The 22,921-nt window shown below is 44.2% G+C and overlaps 1 protein-coding gene across 4 annotated transcripts in view; it reads left to right on the plus strand.

Moving 5' to 3' along the window:
• Positions 1 to 19,046, plus strand: part of ACOX3 (acyl-CoA oxidase 3, pristanoyl) — a 52,489-nt gene extending 33,443 nt beyond the window's left edge. For all 4 annotated transcript variants that reach the window (XM_054999445.1, XM_054999448.1, XM_054999446.1 and 1 more), the window contains 8 exons: positions 869 to 989; positions 2,494 to 2,616; positions 6,344 to 6,457; positions 10,280 to 10,395; positions 11,414 to 11,588; positions 15,565 to 15,632; positions 16,687 to 16,773; positions 17,088 to 19,046. In XM_054999445.1, the coding sequence (XP_054855420.1) occupies positions 869 to 989; positions 2,494 to 2,616; positions 6,344 to 6,457; positions 10,280 to 10,395; positions 11,414 to 11,588; positions 15,565 to 15,632; positions 16,687 to 16,773; positions 17,088 to 17,207 (924 nt within the window). In that variant the 3' untranslated portion in view covers positions 17,208 to 19,046. The remainder of the gene's footprint in view (positions 1 to 868; positions 990 to 2,493; positions 2,617 to 6,343; positions 6,458 to 10,279; positions 10,396 to 11,413; positions 11,589 to 15,564; positions 15,633 to 16,686; positions 16,774 to 17,087) is intronic.
• Positions 19,047 to 22,921: the final 3,875 nt, after the last annotated feature.

The raw sequence follows: 22,921 nt of genomic DNA on the forward strand, positions 1-22,921 counted from the left end.
TGCCTGCAGAGGAGATGAGGCAGTGGGGGGGGGGGCAGTGCAACTCCTGCTCTTCTTTCCGTGCCTGCCTGCAGAGGAGAGGCTTCAGCAGTGGGCTTCCAGAGACTCCGTTTGGCCGACTCTTCCCCTTCCTCCTGTCCCCAGGTTTAGGCAGACATCGTGTCTCTGTTTGGGTTTGGTCTCAATTTGGGTTTTTTTTATATTTTCTGCAAAACGTGGGAGTTCCTTGGGTCTGCAGAAGAATCCCCTCTCTCAGAACATAGCCTCCTTCTCTGGGTCTGTCAATCCACATGGGGGCCAGGCTCAGCATTAGATCTAGGACAGAACTGCAGATTTAATTTTAAACTGGATTGTTTTTAATAGAGAAATGTTCTATGTATTGTCGAAGGCTTTCACGGCCGGAGAAGGATGGTTGTTGTGGGTTTTCCGGGCTGTATTGCCGTATTGTCTCAGTGACACTGAGAGATCTCTGTCTTTTGGTGCTACACCTCTGAAGATGCCAGCCACAGCTGCTGGCGAAACGTCAGGAACTACAATGCCAAGACCACGGCAGTACAGCCCGGAAAACCCACAACAACCAAATGTTCTATGGTTGACTCTAAACCAATTCTGTCCACCCTGGGGGAGACGCTGCCCTTCCAGGTTGGGCTGGGATGTGCCTGGAGGAGAAGGCTCCTTCCTGCATGCACAGGAACAAGGATGTCAACATTTCCTTCTTGGTTGTGCTTTCGTTTTGCTGTTTGTGGCTGCTGGTATGACAGCCCATCTCCACATCGCAAAAGAGAGGCTCCGATATAGCAGAGGACCTTTGTTAGGCCAGGAGTCTTTGTACGTTGACTGTTGTATTCTTTGTTCCCTTTTATATCAGGCTGAACTTGGGCGTGAAATACATGCCTTATCTACTTCAGGCAAGCCGCTGTCCTCCTGGCTTGCACAACAAGGAGCCCAAGAATGCCGAGAAGCCTGTGGGGGCCATGGCTATCTGGCCAGTAAGTCAGTTATTTCATCAGCTGCACAGCTAGAAATCTAGAAAAAGAGTTTTACTTGGTGAGGTCCTGATTAAAATTAAAGTTGGGGGAATTAGCCTTCAAGGAGACACAGCGAGAGGAGGTAACTGCATGATATCCCCCAATATATACCAGGATCATTCCCTTCGAGAACTCTCGAGTCAATAGACGCGTGTTCAGTTGCAAGGCTTCTTTATTAACAGAGCAAAAAGAGCAAACACAGAGAACACACATACAGAGCTAACTCGAAAACAGGGAACAAGTGGAAAGAGTAATTGGGATGGGATGGTCTTTACCAGTACTGAAGGAAGAGAAGGTCCGCAGAAGTAGTAGCAAGGATAGCCATTCAGCCCTTTCTGCATCAGGTCACGCTTACCCTGATGCAGCATGCTGCTTGGGAATGCTTTCAGACTCCATGTTGTCCTCGGAAAGAGAGTGGCAGGAGTTTCCCAAAGCACCTGTTATCAGTGCAAGCTTCTTTGCCAGCTGTGCCCATTCCTGGAGAAAGCTGACTTGGTCGCAGTCAGCCGTGCCTTAGTAATATCCTGGGTGGATAACAAATAGAATCTCATGACATGGTTTGGGAACTGCACGTGGTACATAGCGCAGCTTCAAAGATCATTACAACAACACATTGCCTGTGTTAGGAGAACAAGCTGCAGATTAAGCCCGTGTTATGCCATCTGTGCTGGTTTCCAGTTTGTTTACTGGCCCATACCAGGTGCTGCTTTTCATGGTCCCCAGCACCTAAAGAACCATCTCTACCTGGAACATGAGATGCACAGGAGGGGCCTTCCTCAGGGAACCTACCTTACTCTGGATCCATCGAGGTCAGTGAAAGGTGGAGGCCGTTCACGTCACCTGCTACCTAATCCTTTTTGTAAGTCGGCGGTGCCAGAGGCTGAACCTGGAATCTGCTGCATGCAAAGCAAATGATCTCCCACTGAGTCATGGCCCCTTCATGTCCCAGCCTTGGTTGGCTAGGACATGGAGGAAGGCCTCTTCTGCTACTGCACTCCACCTGCAAATGCCTTCCCCAGATCAGAGAGTGACCGTATCCCCAAGGGCCTTCTGTACTGGACCAAAGACCTTCCCATTCAAGAAGACCTTTTTTATTTATCATATTTTATGTTAGTCTCAGGGGGAAGTTATTTCTCTTCAGCTTATTATGAATTAAGGGTTGGGAATTTTTAAAATCTGCTGCTTATACATCCAAAATGAACTGTGAACTGTCTTAGGGACCAAATATGGTCAAAAGATGGCTAGAAATGTAAACAATAAAGGAGTGTTTTTTTATGCTGCTGCATAAGCTTTTTCAGGCTTGTTTCTTTTCTAGGTTCCGATTTTACCACTGCCAGGTTTTACACCAAAATAGAACAGGCTGAGTGATTGCAAACTGCTAAATCTGTAGTTGAGCACTGCCCATATGTTCTGCAGAACTACTGAGGCTACATTTCATGTTGTTTGTGTTTTTCCCCCCCAAAAGTGAATCGTCTGGGTGACATCCGTAATGACAATGATCCAAACTGCACATATGAAGGAGACAACAATGTTTTGCTGCAGCAAACTAGCAACTACTTGCTCAGCTGGATGAATGCCAGGCATCAAGGTGAGGGTGTAGAACTAGACGGAGCACTAATTCTAGGAGAAGATGGGCAAGGCCTGTCAGTGGGTTGGAGTTAAGGTGGTCAGCAGAAGCAGTTTGCGAGCCAGTTTGGTGTAGAGGTTAAGACAGTGGTAGGATTCTAATCTGGAGAACCAAGTTTGATTCCCCACTCCTCCACTTGTAGCCACCCCACAGGGTGATTGTTGTGGGGATAATAATAACACACTTTGTAAACCACTCTGAGTGGGCATTAAATTGTCCTGAAGGGTGGTATATAAATCAAAAGTTGTTGTTAAGCAGCATTCCTGGATCCCCTTTTGATCTTTCCAGTTCTCTGGTATGAAGGATGATTTTAGCAATGAGTTTCATATGTTGGTTAAAAGATGAACAATTTTCACATTTGCGTTCTTTAAGAACCATCAAGTGTTGGCCATACCAGTCCATTCAGGCTTAGTAGTCCTTAGGGTTGCCAGTCTCTGGGTGGGGCCAGGAGATCTGGAATTACAACTGATCTCCAGACCACAGAGAGCAGGTCCCTTGGAGAAGATGGCTGCTTTTGAGGGTGGACTTTATGGTATTATACCCCGTGGAGGTCCCTCCCCTCCCTAAACCCCATCCTCCCCAGGCTCCATCCCCCCCAAATCTCCAGGAAATTCACCACCCAGAGTTGGCAGCCCTAATAGTCCTAGAACTTGCCTCTCTTGTCCACCTCCGTTGGACTTGATTCTTCAGACACTGTTCCTGAAAACAGTGACTCCAGAATGGGTAAACACTTCATGTTCTTCCGTGTGTTAACAGACCAAAGTATTCATTCCGTTTGTCTGCCATTTCCCAGTCTTCCTTAAGCAATCTTTTTACTCCTTTGTCCTCCAAAGGCTCAGCCTTCCCCATCCCTGTACTGTTTGCCTGCTTCTGATAGACCTGAAGAAATTCTTATTATTTGTCTTAATGTTTTTGGCAATCCGCTCTTCAGATTCTGCTATCATTTATATTACTGTCATGTTTTTGCCAGAATTTGTATTCCTGTCTGTTTATGTTATTTAGGTCAATTTTCCATTTTCGAAAAGAAGCCTTTTAGCCTTTTATGGCTTCCTCCACTTGTGTCATTAACTATTTCAGCATCCTTTTAGACTTGGTGGTACCTTTCCTAACTATGGGATATATTTTATCTGGCCCTCATGTAATGTAGTTTTAGCTAGTTTCCAAACATCCTGGAGGGATTTGTTTCCCTTGATTTTTCTTTTAACTTCCTTCTGATGAGTCCCATCATTTTTGTAAAGCCCCTCTTTTGAAATAAAGTCAAAATTTTGGACTTTGGGGCAACTTTCTATTATCATAAATGTCCAGTAGTTCCAATGCAAAGTTATTCACAGTATTCAGAAACTTAGTCTTTGTGGGCATGACTTGAGCACACATTTGCAAGACAAACCAAAAGCTCTCTCATACAAAAGTGAATCCAATGCATTCCAAAATATAGTGTGTTCAAATTAGTTAAACAGTTACATGGTTCAATACAAGCATACAACACATCTACATATAAATGTACTGTATGCTTGTATTGAATCATGCAACTGTTTAACTTTTGGTTTGTCTTTCAGATTGGGTTGCTCTCCCTTTAAGAAACCTCTTAGTTTAGCTTGAGCATACCTTTGCCAAGTTAGCAGAATGGTACTTGACCTTGCTCTTTGTTACAACATTTTTTTGCTTTAGTTGCCTTCTTTCTCTCTCTCGATAACATTGGACTCAACAGCCCCTTCTGTAGTTGTTGTTCAGAGCAGTTTTATGCACAGGACATCTTTATTGTGCAGAGTGTCCTTTTACCAGATTCCCCACCACTAAAGTCTACACCTGTACACTGTGGACTTGAGGTCAGTGGCGATGCAGCCCCCGTCTTACACCCTGTTATCTGAGAGGTAGGGTCCATGTTGGGCTATTCATACGCTGCTGTTGGACGGTCAGCAGTGCTGATAGGAATCCTTCTACACCGCTTCTGCAACCAAGCTGGGGCACAGGAATCCTGCGCCCCAGCCTAGTTGCAGAGGCGGTGTAGAAGGAATGAGGTAGGTGAGCTGAGTCCAGAGGGAGGCTGGCTAGGAACAGGACTGAGATCTAGGCAAGCGCACAATTCTCAGGGAGTTCTTCTGCTCCCTTGCCACATCCCCAGTGTGCCCCCCCCATTGGCTCTTGCATCAGCAGTGCCATCTGGGCAGTACGATTGTCACAACTTATCATTATTTTATGCAGCCTCAAGGGTAAGGGTGGCAGAGATCCCTGATGCTGGCAGGATCTCTTGGATCCGCAGGGGCAAGGAAATATCTTTTCATTCAGCCAGTGCAAATGAAGCATAGGGTTGCAAAGCAAGTTTCTCAGCCAATTATGTTCATTTAAACCATAAACAATATCTGGAGCTTGTGTCTTAGAGTGCACAATTGTCTGTCATTTCTAAATTGCAAAAATGAAGACAGTGTTTTTTTTTTTAAGTTGGCAGCTTAGAGGACAGTCTTGTAAAAAGGAAAGAAAAACCCTGAAGTATGAATGTGATGTTAAGGAGAATGCGTGCTTGACACTGCTGAGAAGAGAGCTTCCTAGGAGGCGATTATCTCTGTGAATGCACAGATGAGCAGATTTGTGCCTCTCACTGACTTTCAAAGCTGTCACTACTTAGATCTTAATGTACTCTGTTTTTTTTTTTGAAAAATTTTTATTGGGTTAGAATCCCTTATTTCCACATTTACATTCAATTTTCCCCAATTTTTTCATCTCTAACCCCCTCCCTTTCCCCCCCCTTTTTGTTGACTTCCAACAGCTTTCCAACCCTTTGTCCCCTTTCCCTTACTTTTATTAGCTTCCTCTATCTAAAACAAATATATATTCTCCATTATTCTAAGCAGTACATCCTTAACTATTTTTAACATTATATGCCCAAACTGTAAGTCTTTGTTTCCATCTTAGATAAACAATTTATCCCAATTTTTCAATTTCAGATATTTCTATATATCATAAACCATATAGATCATACATTCGTTTATATCAAACAATTTGACTTATTCTCTATATATATTACTCATTCTATCTTTTTATAATAGTTCTATATATCTCTCCTCACGTAGTCAATCAATTTGACCCATCTATATCTTCAGACATTCAGTTTGGTACAAAACTTATCAGAAAAAAAGAAAATATTGTTAGTTAATCGCTCCTTATATTTAGTCCTTATAATTAATTATTTTCTCTATGTTCTGTTTGTTAACCTATATATATCTATATATATGTCAATCTATTAATCTGACTGCTTATTAATTCACATTTATCTCTTCTCCCCCCGGTAAAGTCTCCCCCCTCTACTTCAATACTTCAGTAGTTCTCAAACTGCCACAGTTTTCCTCCCACCTCCCATTTCTTCTCCAGGTATTGTTTCAGCTTCTCCCAGTCTGTGTTGAACTGCCCTGAGTCCAGATCTCTCAGTTTTCTTGTCATCTTGTCCATTTCAGCCATATACAGCAATTTGTAAGTCCAATCTTCAATAGTTGGCACTTCTTGTACTTTCCATTTTTGCGCATACAAAAGTCTAGCTGCTGCTGTCATATAAAATATCAACGTCCTGTGTTGGGCTGGAATTCCCTCCATTCCCAAGTTCAGTAGCAGGAGTTCTGGGTTCTTATTAATTTGAAATTGTAAAATTTCACTCAGATCTTAATGTACTCTGAACTGGTATTTGGATTTGTTTCAGACAGAGGTCCCGTGACATCTCCACTGGGTTCATTAGATTATTTGGAAGGCTATGACCACATTCTTCGCCAGAAATTCTCAGTCTCAAACGTTCATGACTGCATGGATTCTTCAGGTAACTTGGTTCACTTTGCTCTTCTCATTTCACATGCCTTTTAGGTGGGCCCCTTTTCTGGGAAGTAGGTCTCCATGGGACAGATGTGATTAATGTGCTTAAGACTGCATCCGTAGAGATTTTTAACATGTCAAAAACAAACAAAAACATAAAAATAGATTTTATTATACATCTAGGAGAGATGGTGACTCCCTGACTAAATCCATCAATTCAGACAACATTAGTTGTAAAAGGGTATATTGAGAGGGTCAACATATAGAGAGATCCATAGGATGATTGTCGATATCTGAGAGCTAAGATGGGTGAGTTACAGTGTCTGGTAATGTAAGAGGATAGATACAGTGGAACATCTCAGAAACCATATGGAAGACGGCAGTCATTAAGACATACTGATTCCAGACTTGGGCAATAGAGCAGAGTGGCTTGGATCCAGACCAACCTTTCTTATGAGCACAAGGGCTTATAATAGGATTGGGTGGGAGGAGATGGAGCCCTGTGGGCAGAAATCTGTGCACTGTCGAAATGTTAGTCTAAAGCCAAACCCCCACCCAGTATGAAGCAGAGTGTCCCAATGGCCACATTCAGATTTATCTGTGATGGACGTGAACGCTCCCAGGTGCTGGATCTGAGATCAGAAAGCAATCAAAGGAATTGGGAAGCCTGGAGTCAAACACCAATTCTCCATACCACCTGTATGCAGACACTGGAGTAAATTGGAATTTGTTTTCTCCCTATAAAGCAAGATTCTAAGCCTACTTTATCCTGGTTTAATATCCCAAATTTTAGAGAAGAAAACTCTGCCAGGGAGAAGAGGGAGAGAATCCCTCTTCTCCCTGGCAGAGGTTCTTTCTCTAGGCATCTTGTCTAGTCTGCTCGGCAACCTCTCACCCACTGGTGCGCTCAGCTCCTTTTGGCTGTGAAGTGCATTTAGGGGAGCAAGGGGAGCATACTCTCTTTCGCTGCTGCCAGCGTGCTTGGCTCCCTCTGACCACTGCCGGAACGCTTGGCTTGCTCCCCTAAATGCACTTGGCAGCCAGAGGGAGCTGAGTGCCCCAGTGGGCAAGAAGGAGCTGAGCGGACTAGATGAGATGCTTAGAGAAAGATCCTCTGCCAGGGAGGAGAGGGATTCTCTCCCTCATCTCCCTGGCAGAGGTTCTTTCTCACTAGATTTCCCGTGGAAACTTACAGGAAACTGACACGTGGCCTCCTCGTGTCAGGCATCTCGTCTAGTTTGGCTCTCAGCCTCAGTCCCCAGTGCAAGATGAGAATAAGAAGATCTGACTGGGCTGTGGATAGGATGATTGAGAGGATGATCGTCCTCACGGGCTGTGTGAGTGCCACGTGTTAGTCCTCACTAGCGGCACAATCTCTGATAATGCATTGAATGATTTATTGACAACAATCCAGAACTGATACTGGGAGCCTTCTTCTTGAGAAGAAAACAGCTGGTGAGTCAGTTGCCAGTGCCCGTTTGCTTGAGGCTTCATCCGTCCTCAGCCCTCACAGGATGTTTGAGCAGCAGCTTGCTCAGGAGCGAGGGAGGAGAAGGCAACATTCTGGTGAGAACTGCCAGAGGTTCCTCCTAAGGTGTCTCTTCTCTCCCTCGCCTGCCAGAGAGTTCCTGAAAAGTGTGCCTGTCCAGGGGGTGGGGTCGGGGGTGCCATGTGGTCCAAGATACATCAGCAAACTCTGTAACTGATCTTATATGTGTATGTTGAATATTGAATATTGGATTAGGGAGAGGCTTTAATTATTGGGGGGGGTTAGGTGGGGTAGGGGATTTCACTGGCATTTGGTGTGTTGGCCATGCCTGCCGAGAGGGGACTTTCTTGTGTTGGGGGGAGCAGAGAAGGATGTGTGGCAAATGGTTAGAACTGGAGTAGGGGTTGGAGATGTCAAGGACGGGGCAGGACAGGAGATGTGGTGGTCCCACCAGAGTAATACAGGACAGCAATTCCTAATTTATAACATTGAGAAGCACTCAGGACAGCTTCAAATATATGAAAATATCAGTAGCATTTTACATTAAAAAACCCCAAATCATAAAATTAGTTATCAATAGTAGTGTGACCGAATGATCAGTTCGTGGAGGTGGCTGTGAGGTTAAAAAAAGGATTGTCTGTTCCAGATGAAAAAGGTGTTTTGCTTAACCAGAATTTATTTGTAAGTACGTATGCATGATAGCTGCAGGGTGTTGATAAGCATATTAGTTTCATAATAGTTTCTTAATCTTGGTGGTTTCAACATAGTGATATATTCTAAAACGTATATTCACAGAGAGCCAGTCACAAAGATTAATTTTCCAAACAGATCTTCACTCAGAATTCCGCATGCTTATCTCTGCCTTCAGATTTCAATGTGGTGTTTTCAAGGCCTTTCTTCAAATTTTCTGTAACCGCTTTTCCCCCAGTGTTTTTCTCAAGGCAGTTTAGACTTATCTTTTCCTAACGTGCAGAATTTCCCTTCCCCCACCCCTCTGCCGTCTGTTCTGCCCTCTTTCCCCCCTTTCCACCCCACATCTCACTTATTGGTCTCTCTTCCATGTTGTCTCTCTCTCCCTCCATCCTCCTCTCAACTCTTACCTCCCCCTTTCCCCCCTTTCCGTGATGCCAAGATGCGCCTTTTTTTGTAAAAAGCTTAATAACATTGTTCTAAATGTTGACATTATTGCTTTATGAGAATTATTTACCCTCCATGTTGTCTTGGATTATAAAACATAGTGCCACATGTGCTATCCATTATCCTATGTCATGAAGTCAGCCATCAAACATAAACAAAAATGTAGACAGTCTGAGCATTGCTGTGGTATGACTTGAAGACAGAATTAATTATTTAAAACAAGCTTAATAATATAATAGCGTCATCTAATGACAGGGTTACTTAGTGTTTTGGTTACACGGATCTCTTTTAGGTTTTCAAAAATTAGTGTTCTGTAGCTCTTCGGATGGTCTGGGTTTGGGGTAGCTCTGCAGGATCACTGCACACGAGCCGTGTTAGTTTTTCTTTTCCTTTCCAGAACTTTCATTTGAAGGAGTGTTTCACTCAATACTAGGGACACAGTGCCCTAGTTCTGCCATTAGGATAACCACCCCCTTTTTTCCTATTCGAGAAAGGGTTTGTGCAGAATACCCATCCCACCATGCAAGTCCTGGGGGCAGTGGATGGATTAAGGGCGGGGGGCGGGGGGGGAGAGAAAGACATTCTGTTGTGCAAACTTGTGCAGGGATGGGAAGTACCCAAAGCATTTCCTCCCTGCGGATGCCCAATGGGGGAGGGTTTAAAAAAAGGGAAAATAATCCCTTTTACAAAAACTTCTGTGGGGAGGGTCCCAAGGATGAGGGAAGGTGAAGAAATGAAAAACTTAAATGGCACCTGGTGGCTCATGAGGAGCAGTAGAGAGAAGTTCTTTCTTTCTCACCCATCCATCTCACCACATAATCCTCTTTATTTCATGAGGGTGTGGGATAAAAAATCCGGCACCACCTTGACTGCCCACCAGGATTAAAAGCAAAGTGCTGAAAAGTAGGTGGCCAAACTGAATTCGATCCTTGAGGGGTGACTATTCTGAGAGGAGCAAATTGCCTGTGTGGAAAAGCCCTTAGGCTGTGTTCATCCGCAAAGCAGAACACACAGATTAATTAAATTAAATACAGTCTGTCAGAACTAGACAAGAGTAGACTCTCAGGCTTTCTCACAGTTTCCTTGCCTTAGCCAGAATGAACACTTTCCCACAGCCCTCAGACTAAAAACTGCAGTCCGCTCTTCCTTTGTATTTTGAATAACTTAATGCACATAGCAAACAACTGCATATTCTTTTTCCAGTATCTCTAACAGCATACAAGTGGCTGGTTTGTTACTTGCTCCGAGAGAGTTTCCAAAAGCTGAGAGACCAGGAACAATCCGGTTGTACTGAGTTTGAGGCCAGGAACAACAGCCAGGTAAACAATTTCTAGAATTCCGTGAGTTTGGGTTTTGTTTTTGTTCTGCATAGTTTTTCATGGACTACATTACTGACCTGTCTCTTTCAACTTGATTTTGCCTGCCCACTCCCCACCCCCGCTTCCTCAGAGACCTGGACCTCCAGGACCCCAGTAAAGCTGCAAATGATACCTGACAATCACAATAGTGTGGTTTGATTGGTGAGAAGTTCTAAGGGGGCAGTGCTTATACCGGATTGTTTCCCTTTGCAGGAGAGAGACCTAGGACACCTTTGTAGTATTTGCTTTATTTACAAATATAAAGATGTACACACATGAAGCTGCCTTATACTGCATCAGGCCACCTGTCCTCAAGGTGAGTCTTGTCTGTTTATACTGGCAGCTATTTATATTTATATACTATTTATACTCTCCAGGGTCTCAGGTCAAGGTCTTTCCCGTCATTTTCTGCCTGGTCCTTTTTTTGAAAGTGGAGATGCTGAGGATTGAACCTGGGACCTTCTGCATGCAAAGCAGAAAACTCTGCTCTGTCTGTTTTAGGTAATACAGCCTCAGTAGAAGAAGAGGAGTCGGCACACAGCTCCCTGCCGTGTGTGATCTCTGTAGTTCTCACTGAGCGTATCTGGCTTCAAAACAGCAGAGGTCTGTAGGGAGGGGGCTGTGACTCAGTAGCCCAGCATCCGCTTGGCATGCAGAAGGTCCAGAGTTCAGTCCCAGCATCTCCAGTTAAAAGGACCTGGCAGTCGGTGATACGAAAGACCTCAGCCTGAGACCCTGGAGAGCCGCTGCCAGTCGGAGTAGACAATATTGACCTCAATGGACCAATGGTCTGATTCAGTATAAGGCAGCGTCATGTTCATGTGTGTATTCAGTTGTCATCTCTGGAAAGTGTAGGGAGACTCCACATTTTGACTCCTGTGGATTATCAGGATCCTTAGTTGATTATGTCCTTTTCCTTACAAAGATTAGCATATCTATGGTTTCATTCACTGTGACTGTTGCTTTTCCTTTCTTCAAGGTATACTACTGTCGTTCTTTAGCGATAGCTTTCATCGAACACACTGTTTTGCAAAGATACCATGATTACGTCCACAGTGCTGACACACCCGCTACTCTTCAGCCAGTACTAAAGCGCCTCTGTTCACTATACGGACTGTGGTCTTTAAACAAGCACATGGCTGTGCTCTACCAAGGTGAGGTTAACATTCTGCCTGTATAACAAACTGAACTTTTGAAAGCCATGAAGCTCTTCTTCTGGGTTTTTTTATGCAATGTGTTATATTTGCCTAAAGTATGAATGGATACATCTGGAAATCACAATGATCAGGGGGCTAAAGTTGTGTAAAGATGCTAGGGTGCAAGAGGGCCAGAATAAAGGAGGAAGGGGGAGTTCTCTTGTTGGTGGCAACCCAATGCTGAAGAAACAGTCTTGGGCAAAGGGGGAAGGTAGGAAAGGCTTTTTAAACAGCCAACCCCCCTTGGGTCTCAGTAAATCTCAGCACAGATTGAGGACCAAGAGGGAAATTTTCCCAATAAAAAATGGGGTTCTCTAGCCCCGACTCCAGTGGCTTCTGCTGGGCATCCAGTGTGGACTTTTGCGCTCTTGTTTTTTGTTCCCATTCTTGCCAATGCAAAATAGGGGTTGAGTTTTTATGTGCAACAACTCTCCTGGCTCAGATCTTCTCCTATGCTGAGATGGAGGGTATTCTCCTCCTCGGAAGAGACACTCAGGTTGGAGATGCAGCAAACTATTCCCACCACTCAATACGACATTTGCCCCAGAGCCACAAATGGCTCCCACCTGTTAAATTCTGCCCCATCTGGGGGCAAGGAATCCCACTTCCAACTATCTTCTATGGCTGTCCATTCTGATTTTTGAAATGGACCCCATGTACCATTGTTAAGATTGCAGCAGCAGACTCCATAAGGCAGATTTCTTCCTTTTCACCATAGAAGAGAATCTGTATCCCATTTCTCCCAGATGACTGCTGGTTCTTCAGGTTTGAATATAAGCAGCAGCACTTCTGATGCCAGCTTTGCTTATTCGACTTAGCTACCTTCAACAAGATTCTCATGACTATCGTCTGTCCTCACTCCCTGGTTTACTCACTTCCAGGAATCGGGTTTTGTGATACTGTCTGGTGCTTACAGGCTTTTCAGCAATAGATGAAAAGTGCTGTGACGCCAGTGGAATAAATCCAGTACTAGTGCACGATATTCTCCTCTAGGATAAAGTGGACAAGATCAGCAAGACAGCATAGAGGGATTTTCTGCTGATTTTCTTAGCAGTTGATCCACTGGAATCGGTTTAGATTAAGTTCTTCCACATGTCTGCCCTCCCTCTGCTTTTTAACAGTTGTGGAGTCGGTTTATGTTCTTCCTCACGTGCCCTAAAATATCAGTATTTTCAAGCAAGTGTGCTGTTACCATCAGCGGCATCACAGCACCCCTCCCCTTTTTTATTTTAAGCACATGCTTAAGCCCCCCAGTCTCAAGCTTTCGCAATTTTTTTTATGTTGTCAGTTTCATAATATTATAATGATCTAGTGTTGTAATAATAGCAGCAGGTTCTCTGAATCTCCAGCTTTCATTTTTTTAAAAAAGTAAATCTCTAGCCCCTTCCATTACAAAGATTTGCCTTTTTCCTTTTTTCTTATATATCTTCCTTACGTATTAGCTGAACTGCCAGAGGAAAAAGGAGAAAATATTTCGCCTACCGTTGATCCCTGGCAATCCCCAATCCTGGGACTTCTGATCTCCAGTCTCAGACTAAGACTGCGCAGTTCATGTCTAGATTCCCGGATGCAGATATGGATGTAAGAGATGTATTTTCAGTTCCCTGACCTTCAAGTCCGCTTTCTCTCTGGTTATGATTCTCCTTAGGGTTCCTGAGAAGATCAGATGTGCTCATTCTTATTGTAACAGCTCCATTTTATTTATTTTGATTATTTCGATTCTTCCATTTCAAAAATCCGGTATCAATTTCTTCCCTCCTCCCCCACAATATATCACCCCTGATTGGTGTAATTGGAATGGAATGGATCTAGCTTGGATGAGGTGCCCTCCAGCCAGCTAATTACTTTGAATGTCTTGAGAACAAAGAAAGGAGTCAGGCGCAGTTCTGTCTTGGATGCTGGAACAGCCGCAGAAAGAGTGGTTCACAGAGCTGATTGCTCCTATTTTGTTAGGGACTGATTCTCCAGATACTGGAGGTCTTACAAGAAAGGCTGATTCAGGCTCTTGGTGACATCATTTTGAAGACTGCCAGCAGCCTAGGGCAGCATTCTGGGAGTCCAGGAAGAGGTGATTAATATCACAGTACTATCAACTGTTTTCATTAGTTCAGTCCTGGAATGTGTGTTTCCATCTTGTCATTTTCTCTTGGTGCTAAAGACACTTTTTGGTGTCTCTCCTCCTTGCTTGCAGTCCATTCTCTTGTCTGAACCTGCCTGAAAGGTCTGTCTTCTCAGTCACATCTACTTGGTAGGTTGGAGAGGTCCATGTCCTCTGCCTAAGGAAGGTCCTAGCCTATTTCACCAGGTCAGGATCTTCCATTCATTCCTTTCATAGAAGACAATTTTCACCTTAGGAATGAAGATCCTGACCAAGTACTGGTTGTCTTCAGCTTCTGCCCCAAACCCTCACATCCTGAATCCTTTGTTCTTTTGACCTGGCCCTTGTGGCCAACCGTTACAGGTCTGTCCTCAAAGGAGGGTGACACAGACATTCACAGACTGGGAAACAAGCATCTCATTGCCATCTTGATGAAGGCAATGCTAGCATTCTCAAGTTAGTTTAAATGTGATTAATTTTGTCCACAGTTTTATATGCTCTTATATCTATTGAAGAGTTCAGTGTTTTCAATTTTAACTTAATATCTGCTGATACTTATTGTGACTGTGTGAGGGTGTCTATGTACAAATAATATACTTTTGTTTACGACGTGTTTTCTATCATCAACTTTTATTTTTTCTTACCTCTCACATAGCAAAAATTAAAGATGCACATGCTACGGTAGCGTAAGGTGCAGCAGTTTGTAGCTCTTTGTTACGTATTGGGTGTACTTGTATTTTTTTTATAGAAAATGAAAACATTCATACTTTTAAATTCCGTAAATATGCCAAATAGTACAAATTTATGCGCTAGGTTGTCAATTTTATGTGCTAAATTATAAATTATACATTTTTGTGGCTAGTTTAGGCTTGCTTAGCTTTCAGTTTCCCATGAATTTCTGTTTTTGTTTTTTAACAGAAAAAAATGATTTAATGGGAAAATGTGATCCCCCCCCCCCAACCCCCCGACGGCTTCAAAATTTCCAGCAATCGTCTATCTCTATCCTGGCTCATTTAGCTAAGATGGATATCAAGGGCTCCTGCTCCAGTTATTTCAAACTGCTGCCCAACTCTGTTTCCAACTTGTTCCCCATGATGTTCAGTTTCATCTGTATGAAGCTATTCTGCAGTCATGCAGATATTTGGGGTGAAGTGTGCTGAGCATACAACAACCCTGCTTCTTCTTATCAGCAGAACTGGATGGAACAATGGAAGGTGTAACAGGAATAGTAATGGGCTGGCTGAAGGCCAGTAAATGGAAGCTCAGTCCACACCAGAACAAGTTGCTTTTCAGTGATAACCAGGGAGTGAGGAATCTGCTTGTTCTAGGTGGGGGTTGCACTCTTCCTGATGGAGCAAGTTCACAACTGGGGCAGGGGGTGCATTTAGATCTATGTCTGTAGAGTTTCCTCCTTACAACATTGCCCCTGGTGCCTTCGCTTCTGAGTTTCATGCCCCTGGAAAAGTGTTTTCGTTTTCCCGGGCCTTTGGCGTGAGGTAAGTTACAGAGGTGTTTCCTTCCTCTTGTCCTTCTGTTGGCCCTACTTGTTATTTCAACCAGCCTTACAACGTTTAATCTGTTGCAGTTTTTATTGGCCATTTCATAGTTGCTGTTTCCCTTTTTTATTACTTTTACAGTGTTGTGTCATGAAACTGTTTCTGTTGTGTTTCTTGGTGTTATCTGGAGGCACCTGGAAAGCAGGACACAGAATAATATAAAGGCCAGCACCAGCACCTTGAGTATAGCCCAGAGACTGTATGTACCAAATAGATGTATGGAATTTTGTAATGGAAACAGAGGGCTTTAGCTCTACTTATTATTGTATGTATCTTTCAGGTGGCTTCGTTTCAGGCGAAAAGGCGGGCAGACTTGTGCAAGATGCAATTCTAGAGCTTTGTTCAAAGGTATGTTCCAAATTTGGCTTAGTAAAATACTAAATCGATAACTGACCCTAAACAGTGGCACGTTTATCTGGAAGTTTCACACTTTATCAAGGGAATGGGGGGGTCAGCCTTTTCTTGAAGCTCTGAATATAGTTTTGGGTCCAAAAAGGACCCAAAGTGGCTTATAAGAAAAAAAAAGATACATAAAAAAAACCAGAGCACAGCAAATGGAAGGAAAAACCCAAAACAGGTATATCTCAGGCTGGTCCTGGCTGGCTTGATTGAGGTCACAGGTTGTGAGCCGCAGGAGAGTCCTTTGGCTTTGCCCCTCAGATTACGCCTCTCACCAAACCCGAGCTTTATCAGGTACCTAAGACAGGAACGGGGAAAGCAATCCTCAGCAAATACGTTCCGCCGCTGGCATTCCTCCTCCTCCCTCCCTCCCTCCCTCCCTTCCTGCCTTTCTCATCCAATGAAAATGGAGCATTATTCATGATTTCTTCTTATCTGGGAAAATTTGAGAGAACTGCCAGTCGGAGCAGCATGAAGAGCACCTGCAGAAGATGGCAACGGACTGGAATCTCAGTTGGTGGAGAAAGCAGGTTTCTTCCCACCTTCAGCCGTGTGCATCCCTTTAAGTTATTTCATAATAAATGAACGAAAGGTTCACTCCTAGGAGCCAAAAGTGAAGCGCGGTCCTTGGGGTTTCTTTCTCAGTGGGGGCAGAAGCTGATCTCTGACGTGAGGTGGATAAGGGAATTGCACAGCCAGGGGATGAGGCAATAGATACGCTTGTGGCAGGCATCTTTTCCGGGTTAATACGAAGATTTAAACTACTCATAATATTATAGAGGGTGAGAAGTGTAAGCTATAGAAACTTGCAAAATGAAGTCACTAACTTAGCTTTTGAAACAATAGCAAAGATAGACTTGATGCTGGGGCTTTCCAGATCCAAAGGCTTCAGCTGCTGTTAGCTAACAGTTTGTCACAACCGTGGGGCTAATGTGCTGTCATTTCTTGGTCGCCACGGAAATCTCAAAGGTGTTTCCAATTTCTATTCTTTGTTTCTGCCTAGCTGAAGGATGAGGCTGTTGCCTTGGTGGATGTTATCGCTCCTCCTGACTTCATTCTCAACTCCCCCATTGGCAGAGCAGATGGAGAGGTAAAAAAAAAACACCCTCTTTTTTCCAAAGCTCTGCCAGAGATTACAGTGACCAGATGAAAAGGAAGACGAAACTTTTTTTTCTTTCAGTAATTGCATCAAAAAGAGTATTTCAGCACAAATGTCTTTCCTGGCAAAGTGTACCTGTCAAAATTCCCCCCTTTCCCATCTGGTCCTCCTAGTAAGAGGCAGAAGTGTGCAGTAAAACACTTCATTGGGAGTCCTGTGTTGCCGTTTTGTGTTAAAAGTGGGTCCTGGTTCAGGAAAGGCCGAAGCTGGCTGCTTTAACAGGAGCCCCTCTGTTTCTTTTGCAGCTGTATAAGAACCTGTGGAGCACCGTCCTCCAGGGCAGCAAAGTGCTGGAGAGACCTTCTTGGTGGACAGAGTTTTGTGCCAATAAACCTGTTGTAGGTAGACTGAGGTCCAGAATGTAAGCGGAACGGCATACAGGAGTGGCCAAGGTAGGATTGGGATGACGAAAGAAATCATGTTTTAAATGTTGAAAATGAAGGTAATTTTGCTAAAGGAAGTACTGCGTGGCACAGTGCTGAAATGGCAGCCACGCCCATGCCCAAAGCTGTTGGCATCATCACACCAAGACCCACGCAGCTCAGTTCCTGTCCAGTTCTCACTGGCGTGGTTTACTCAAGAACAAGATGCTCTTCAAGCTTGGATCTTACTTCCCTGTCTGTTTAAGAGAGCTAACACGGCAATTCCAACAGCATTTTGAACAATAACCCAGAAGTAATTTCATGCTGGAAAATAACTGTAGCAATTAGAAGGAAAATTATGTCCGCATAAAGCTATCCAGGTTCTTTGTTGCTATTAATTTAAATAGTTCTGTTAAATTCACTGAAGAGCCCTGTTATGGTTACTGACCAGAAGTATTTATGTCATCTCAGAATTTGGCACACTGAGTTCATATAAGATGAGATTTTGATTGTCATGTTTATGCCTCTCTGAGGCAACTAATTCTGTAGTTTTTTGTTTAATGTATATTTAATTGATGGCAGTGAAAATGTTAAATTCTACATAATCCCTCCAGTATTCTGCATTGTATCTGCATTTTTAGTTTAAGTGAAAACAGATGTCTTAACCAGATGCCTCAAGCAGCTGTTTTCAGAATACCCACATTTCATTTCTGTTAAATGTAAATGTTATGATATGATATGTTATAAAGTTCTTCCACCTGCTAAATACATTTGGCCCTCAGAGTGAATATATTTTATCATTAGAAATGATCCAATAAATACTGACAACAGTAAATAAAAAAATATTAGAAATAGTACGTTTTTGGTGTCCTGTACAGTCCAGGAAGGGTACATTCCATGGGTTGGCTTGACCATTCGGCTTCCATTGTGTTGGCCTATGTCTTTGCCACTTTGGTCTGTAACCAGCCCACCTATCCTACGAGACTCAAGAAGCCCTGCAAGCCCGTGCTTGAGAATGATGGTTGAGGGTTTTTGCAAGACTGAATGTTAACGGCGAAATAGAATGGCCAGCTAGTTTGGTCGCAGAAAGGAGCAGTCCTGACACAAAAGAAAGGTCCAGAGAGAAATTACTCAACTGGGCTCAGTCAGCTCTGTAACTGTTATTGTAAACATTCCAATCCAATCGGGGTGCTTTTAAGCACAATATGTTGTTGTCTGGCATCCATCTTGCTTAAGCAAAAGTTATGCAGCCTGTAACTGAAGGAGATTACTCTAAGGGCCAAACTAGACATGAGGGTTTGGGGTTTTTAACCCAACTCAAATTCCCTGTAGCCGTATAGCAACTGTGGGAATGGCTGTTAAAAAATAAAGGCTCCCACCTCATGCCCCAGTTGTAGCAGAGGAGGGAAATTATTTCTCTGTTCTTGCTCTACATGGAATGTTCTGTGCATGTGTAGAAGCAAAAATGGGGAAGTGATCTCTCCCAAAAAACTGTATTGACATGGAAAAATTGCTAGTCGAGCAGGAGTACTTCCTCCCCCTGCAGTGGTGCTCCAAGCGCAAATAGTATCTCCTTTATTTTCAACAGCCACACAGCTGCTGCTGTGTGGCTGTGGGGAAGTCAAGTTGTGTTTGGGGAACCTGGATCCAACTTATTAAAACAGTATCATGTAGCTTGGCCCACAAATGCACACTGCACACTGGGTCAGTATTGGAGGGGGGAACTAGGACTGCAGTACTGGGTTTTGTGGGCTTAATTGTGGTGTGGTGCTGTAATGTTCTTGAATATTGTACTCTGATGGCTTGCTTGTACTTTGGTTCCTCTCAATAAACACACTCTGATTATTGTGCTAAAACGCTGCCTCCATCTTCATTCCCCTCTTGCATCAGCACCCTATCTTTTGGTGGAAAAGATCCCTAAAATAAAAGCAATGGTACAGACCTGGGCACTTTCTTTCCCTAACCAGGTCTAAAAACTGAAGCCAGCAGCTCTTTTTGGGCCAGAGACAACCGCAGGAGTTGGCAACTTGGGAAATGACTGGAGATTCGTTGCTGTGGCTTCTGTGCAGGCACACACGGAACTGCGCATGTGCAGGCCTGCTGCGGATATTCCGAAAGCTTCTAGAAGCACAACTTGCTCCCCCGTCCTTTTTGCGCACTTTTCCCCCAGTACACCTATAAAAGGGCGGGCAAGAAGCTCCCTCCCTCAGTTCTTCTTTTGTCACTGCTGAAGAAGAACATGCCTTTCTCCTCTCCTCGAATCCACAACGCTCCTATGCAAACTGCTGCCTTTGGTTCGATGGCGTTGAAGGCACTTTTTAAGATGAAACAAGTTGCACTTACCTGTAATTTTTGTTCGTTGAGTGTTCTTCTGTGCAGGTACACATCCCTCCCTCCAAACTCCCCCCCCCCATGAACTCTTCTTCTCTAGCAGTGGTCAATAGAACTGATGGAGGGAGCCACTTGCCCACCCTTTTATAGGTGCACTAGGAGGGGAGTGCACAAAAAGAACGAGTGAGCATCTCGCACTTCTAGCAGCTTTTGGAATGTGCGCCTGCGCAGTTCCATGTGCGCCTGCTCAGAAAACCACTCAACGAACAACAGTTACAGAAAAGTGCAGCCTTGTTTTTAGGACAGTGCTTGGGGAGGGCAGAGCGCCAGAGAGGATGGATTTTCTCACAGCCCTCTGCCGCCTCTGGCATGCCAGACTGTCTCCCAGAGCCTTGGCCCTGCTGCCCTCACTGCTTAAACGTTTGAATTAACTGAGCCTCGGCAGGGCAAAGGCTCTGGAAGGGGAGACAGTCTGGTACACCAGAGGCAGAACAGGGCTGTAAGAGAATCTGTCCCCTCCAGAGCTATCTCTGCTGGCTCTGTCATTTAAAACTACACTTCCTGGCTAACATTGCATCTCCCAACACGTGAAGAACATGTGTCAGAAGTCTTGTCTAGAGAGACTCATGGGTGCCTCAGGTCGCAAGCTACCAACTCAGTACACCAAATGCTCATGGTAAGGCCTATAAATATATATGTCACATGAAAAGAATTCAGCAGATGCTTACATAAAATTGTCAATAATAGGTCTACATGGATGGATAGAGTAATGATTCAGAATAAGAGTTAGTAAAGTTATGAGGTAAAAGTGGAGTGATACTACTTCCAGAAGTGATTTTCAAGGCTACAAATTTCTAGGCCTGCCAAACTGTGGAGGTGCTTCAAAGTTACTGCTATCAAGAGAATAGTTCTCTCTGAAGTCATCAGTAAGTCTATCTCATATTTATATGGAATTGAGCAAGATTCTGGTCCAGTAGCACCTTAAAAACCAACTAGATTTCCAGATTTCCTTTTGTTAGCTTTGACTCTCAAACGCTCACACCGTGGAAATCTAGTTGGTCTTTAAGGTGCTACTGGACTCGCATCTTGATTTTCTTGTACAGACTAACATGGCTACCTATATGAAACTATATGTAATAGAGGGATTCAAAATGTATCAGTAAGCCGACAATTTATCCATTCATTCTGATCTACAGCTAAGGACCAATGAGCTTTTGGCCTGAGATGTGCCAATCCTTGATTGACTGAAGGGGTCTGGCCAGACAGAATAAAAGGTCAGACACAACCTGGTTTAGAGGTCATGGACAGGTTGGCAGTAGCTGTTGGTAGCTGCAGCAATATGAACAGAGGGACGCAGAAGAGGAAAGCAGAAGAGCCATTTGAAGAAGAAAGAAGTCTGGCCTGACAGACTGCATGCAGGCTGGCGGAAGAAGAGCCTGAGAGGGTCAGCTGAGGAAGCTGGGGGATCTTGGGGGTGGTTGGGGGTGGTCCTAGTTCCTGTGTCTTCAGAGAGCAGACCTGGCCAGGAGGAAGTTGTCAGCATCAAAAGTGATGCTGGCCCCATCAGTGCTCAGAAGAGGTTAGGGCAAAGAAGCAGAACTTTGGGAGTCCTGGGCTAGCTTGGGTGGAGGCTCAAGAGAGGGAGACGGGCTATTTGAATCAAGAAATCAGCGCAGTGGGATCAGGCACACTAATGTTAAGGAAGAAAACAAGGTATACCTGCGTTACAAATGACCAGTTAAATAACCATATTATCATTTTAATTATGTTTTAATAGACATTTTTAGATTTTGGATTTTAAATCCCATGGTCTCAATGTCTTTCACTTACCAGAGTATAGTAAAGTGTGTTTTACAGGTAAACGTTGGCTGTGGAATATAAAGGATAAATAATAGAGTGACTGAGAGTCGCACGCTCACAGGGCTTTTCCCTTGAAGCGGCTTTCCTGTGGCTTGGTGGCAAATTTGTATATTGGTTGTAAGGAAGTGTCCATGTGGAGACTCCCTGTGTTGCCATTATATGCAGAGGCAGAATGGGAAGCAAAAATGGCTCTGGAAAAAGACACCTCCCTAAGCCCGGTCTCCTCCCCACCCATGGAGAAGACTAGGCACCTGCCTCACACAGGATGAGCAGCAAACAAACAGGGCAAAGATCCCAGTGCAACAGCTCAAAAGCAGAGGGGCGTTCTTTCCCACTCTGCTTTCGAGCTCACACAGGATAAGGGCTCCCGGCTCATGTAAAGCCAGGTCCGGTGACTTGCATCTGTGTCAAAGGCTTCTGGTACATTGTGGCAGCTTCTGGCTGTCTCGTGTGGGCACCCCAGCTGCCAGCCCCGTGGGATTTTCCTAGTGGCCTTAATAACTAATCTATCCTTGAGGAGGGGGTAGAGCTTAAAGCGGGGAGAGGGAGAAACAAGGTTGGAATACCCAGTAAGGATCTCTGGTAGAGGGGAGGTATCTCTCAAGGAGAAGGGAAAACCAACAGAATGGCAAAGAGGAAAACGGTCACGATCCAACCCTGGAGCAGAAACCTAGACATTTCTTGGGCAGAGGGAACTAGGGGGGTGTTGATTGCCTGTTTTAATTTCCTTTGCTCAGATTCTGTTAGTTGTTGCTCAGCTTTTCTTTTTTCAGCCAAAGACTATATAACTAAAAACATTTTTTTCTGAAACTGGGTTATCGTGGTCTCTGCAGCAAGTCTAACTCAGCTCACACTTAGATACAAAGGGAAGGTGGGGTACTGCCTGTCTGGGGATGAATAATCCAGATAAACAAGATCTCCAAGGTTTTCCCTCCTACACAGTGATTTGGCATACAGGAGTGATTCTTAATTTGGAAATGAGTCTCTTAAGAGACAAAAAATAGGTTGCCAGACAAAAGCTCGTCTAACTCAGCCTGGTGGTGCCATTGAGAAGGAACTTTGTGAGCTGGGGAGGCTGAAAAGGTGGCTTCCTCACCAAGGCCTAGCTGCTTGAGATAGGGGACAGCTGAAGTCCACATTAGCATCATAGAAACAAGTGCTTAAGTGGCACATCACCACCGCCCTCTTAGCCTTTTAAAGAGCTTTTTCACCTTCTCCTGTCAAGCTGGTCTGTACTGTTACACAGTTGAATAGGGAAACAGGAAGGGAATGGGGGGGGGTTCCATGTGGGGTTTCAGTACAAATAGAGAGGGGTGAAGGGGGGAGTAATGGCAGCTGTGGGCTGAAATGGTACAAAAAACAGCAATGAAAATGGCCAAGGGGTTGGGTTGGTTACACCTTCCCTGAAAGAAAAAGTATCTATTGTGTCAATGAGATTAGATAACTACAAAGAGAATAGGTCCACCGATGGCTATTAGCCTCACTTGGCTACACAGCAACTCCTGGTCTGAAGGCAGGAGACCTCT

This window comes from Eublepharis macularius, chromosome 15 (assembly GCF_028583425.1).
Source record: "Eublepharis macularius isolate TG4126 chromosome 15, MPM_Emac_v1.0, whole genome shotgun sequence".
Classification (NCBI taxonomy): Eukaryota; Metazoa; Chordata; class Lepidosauria; order Squamata; family Eublepharidae; genus Eublepharis; species Eublepharis macularius.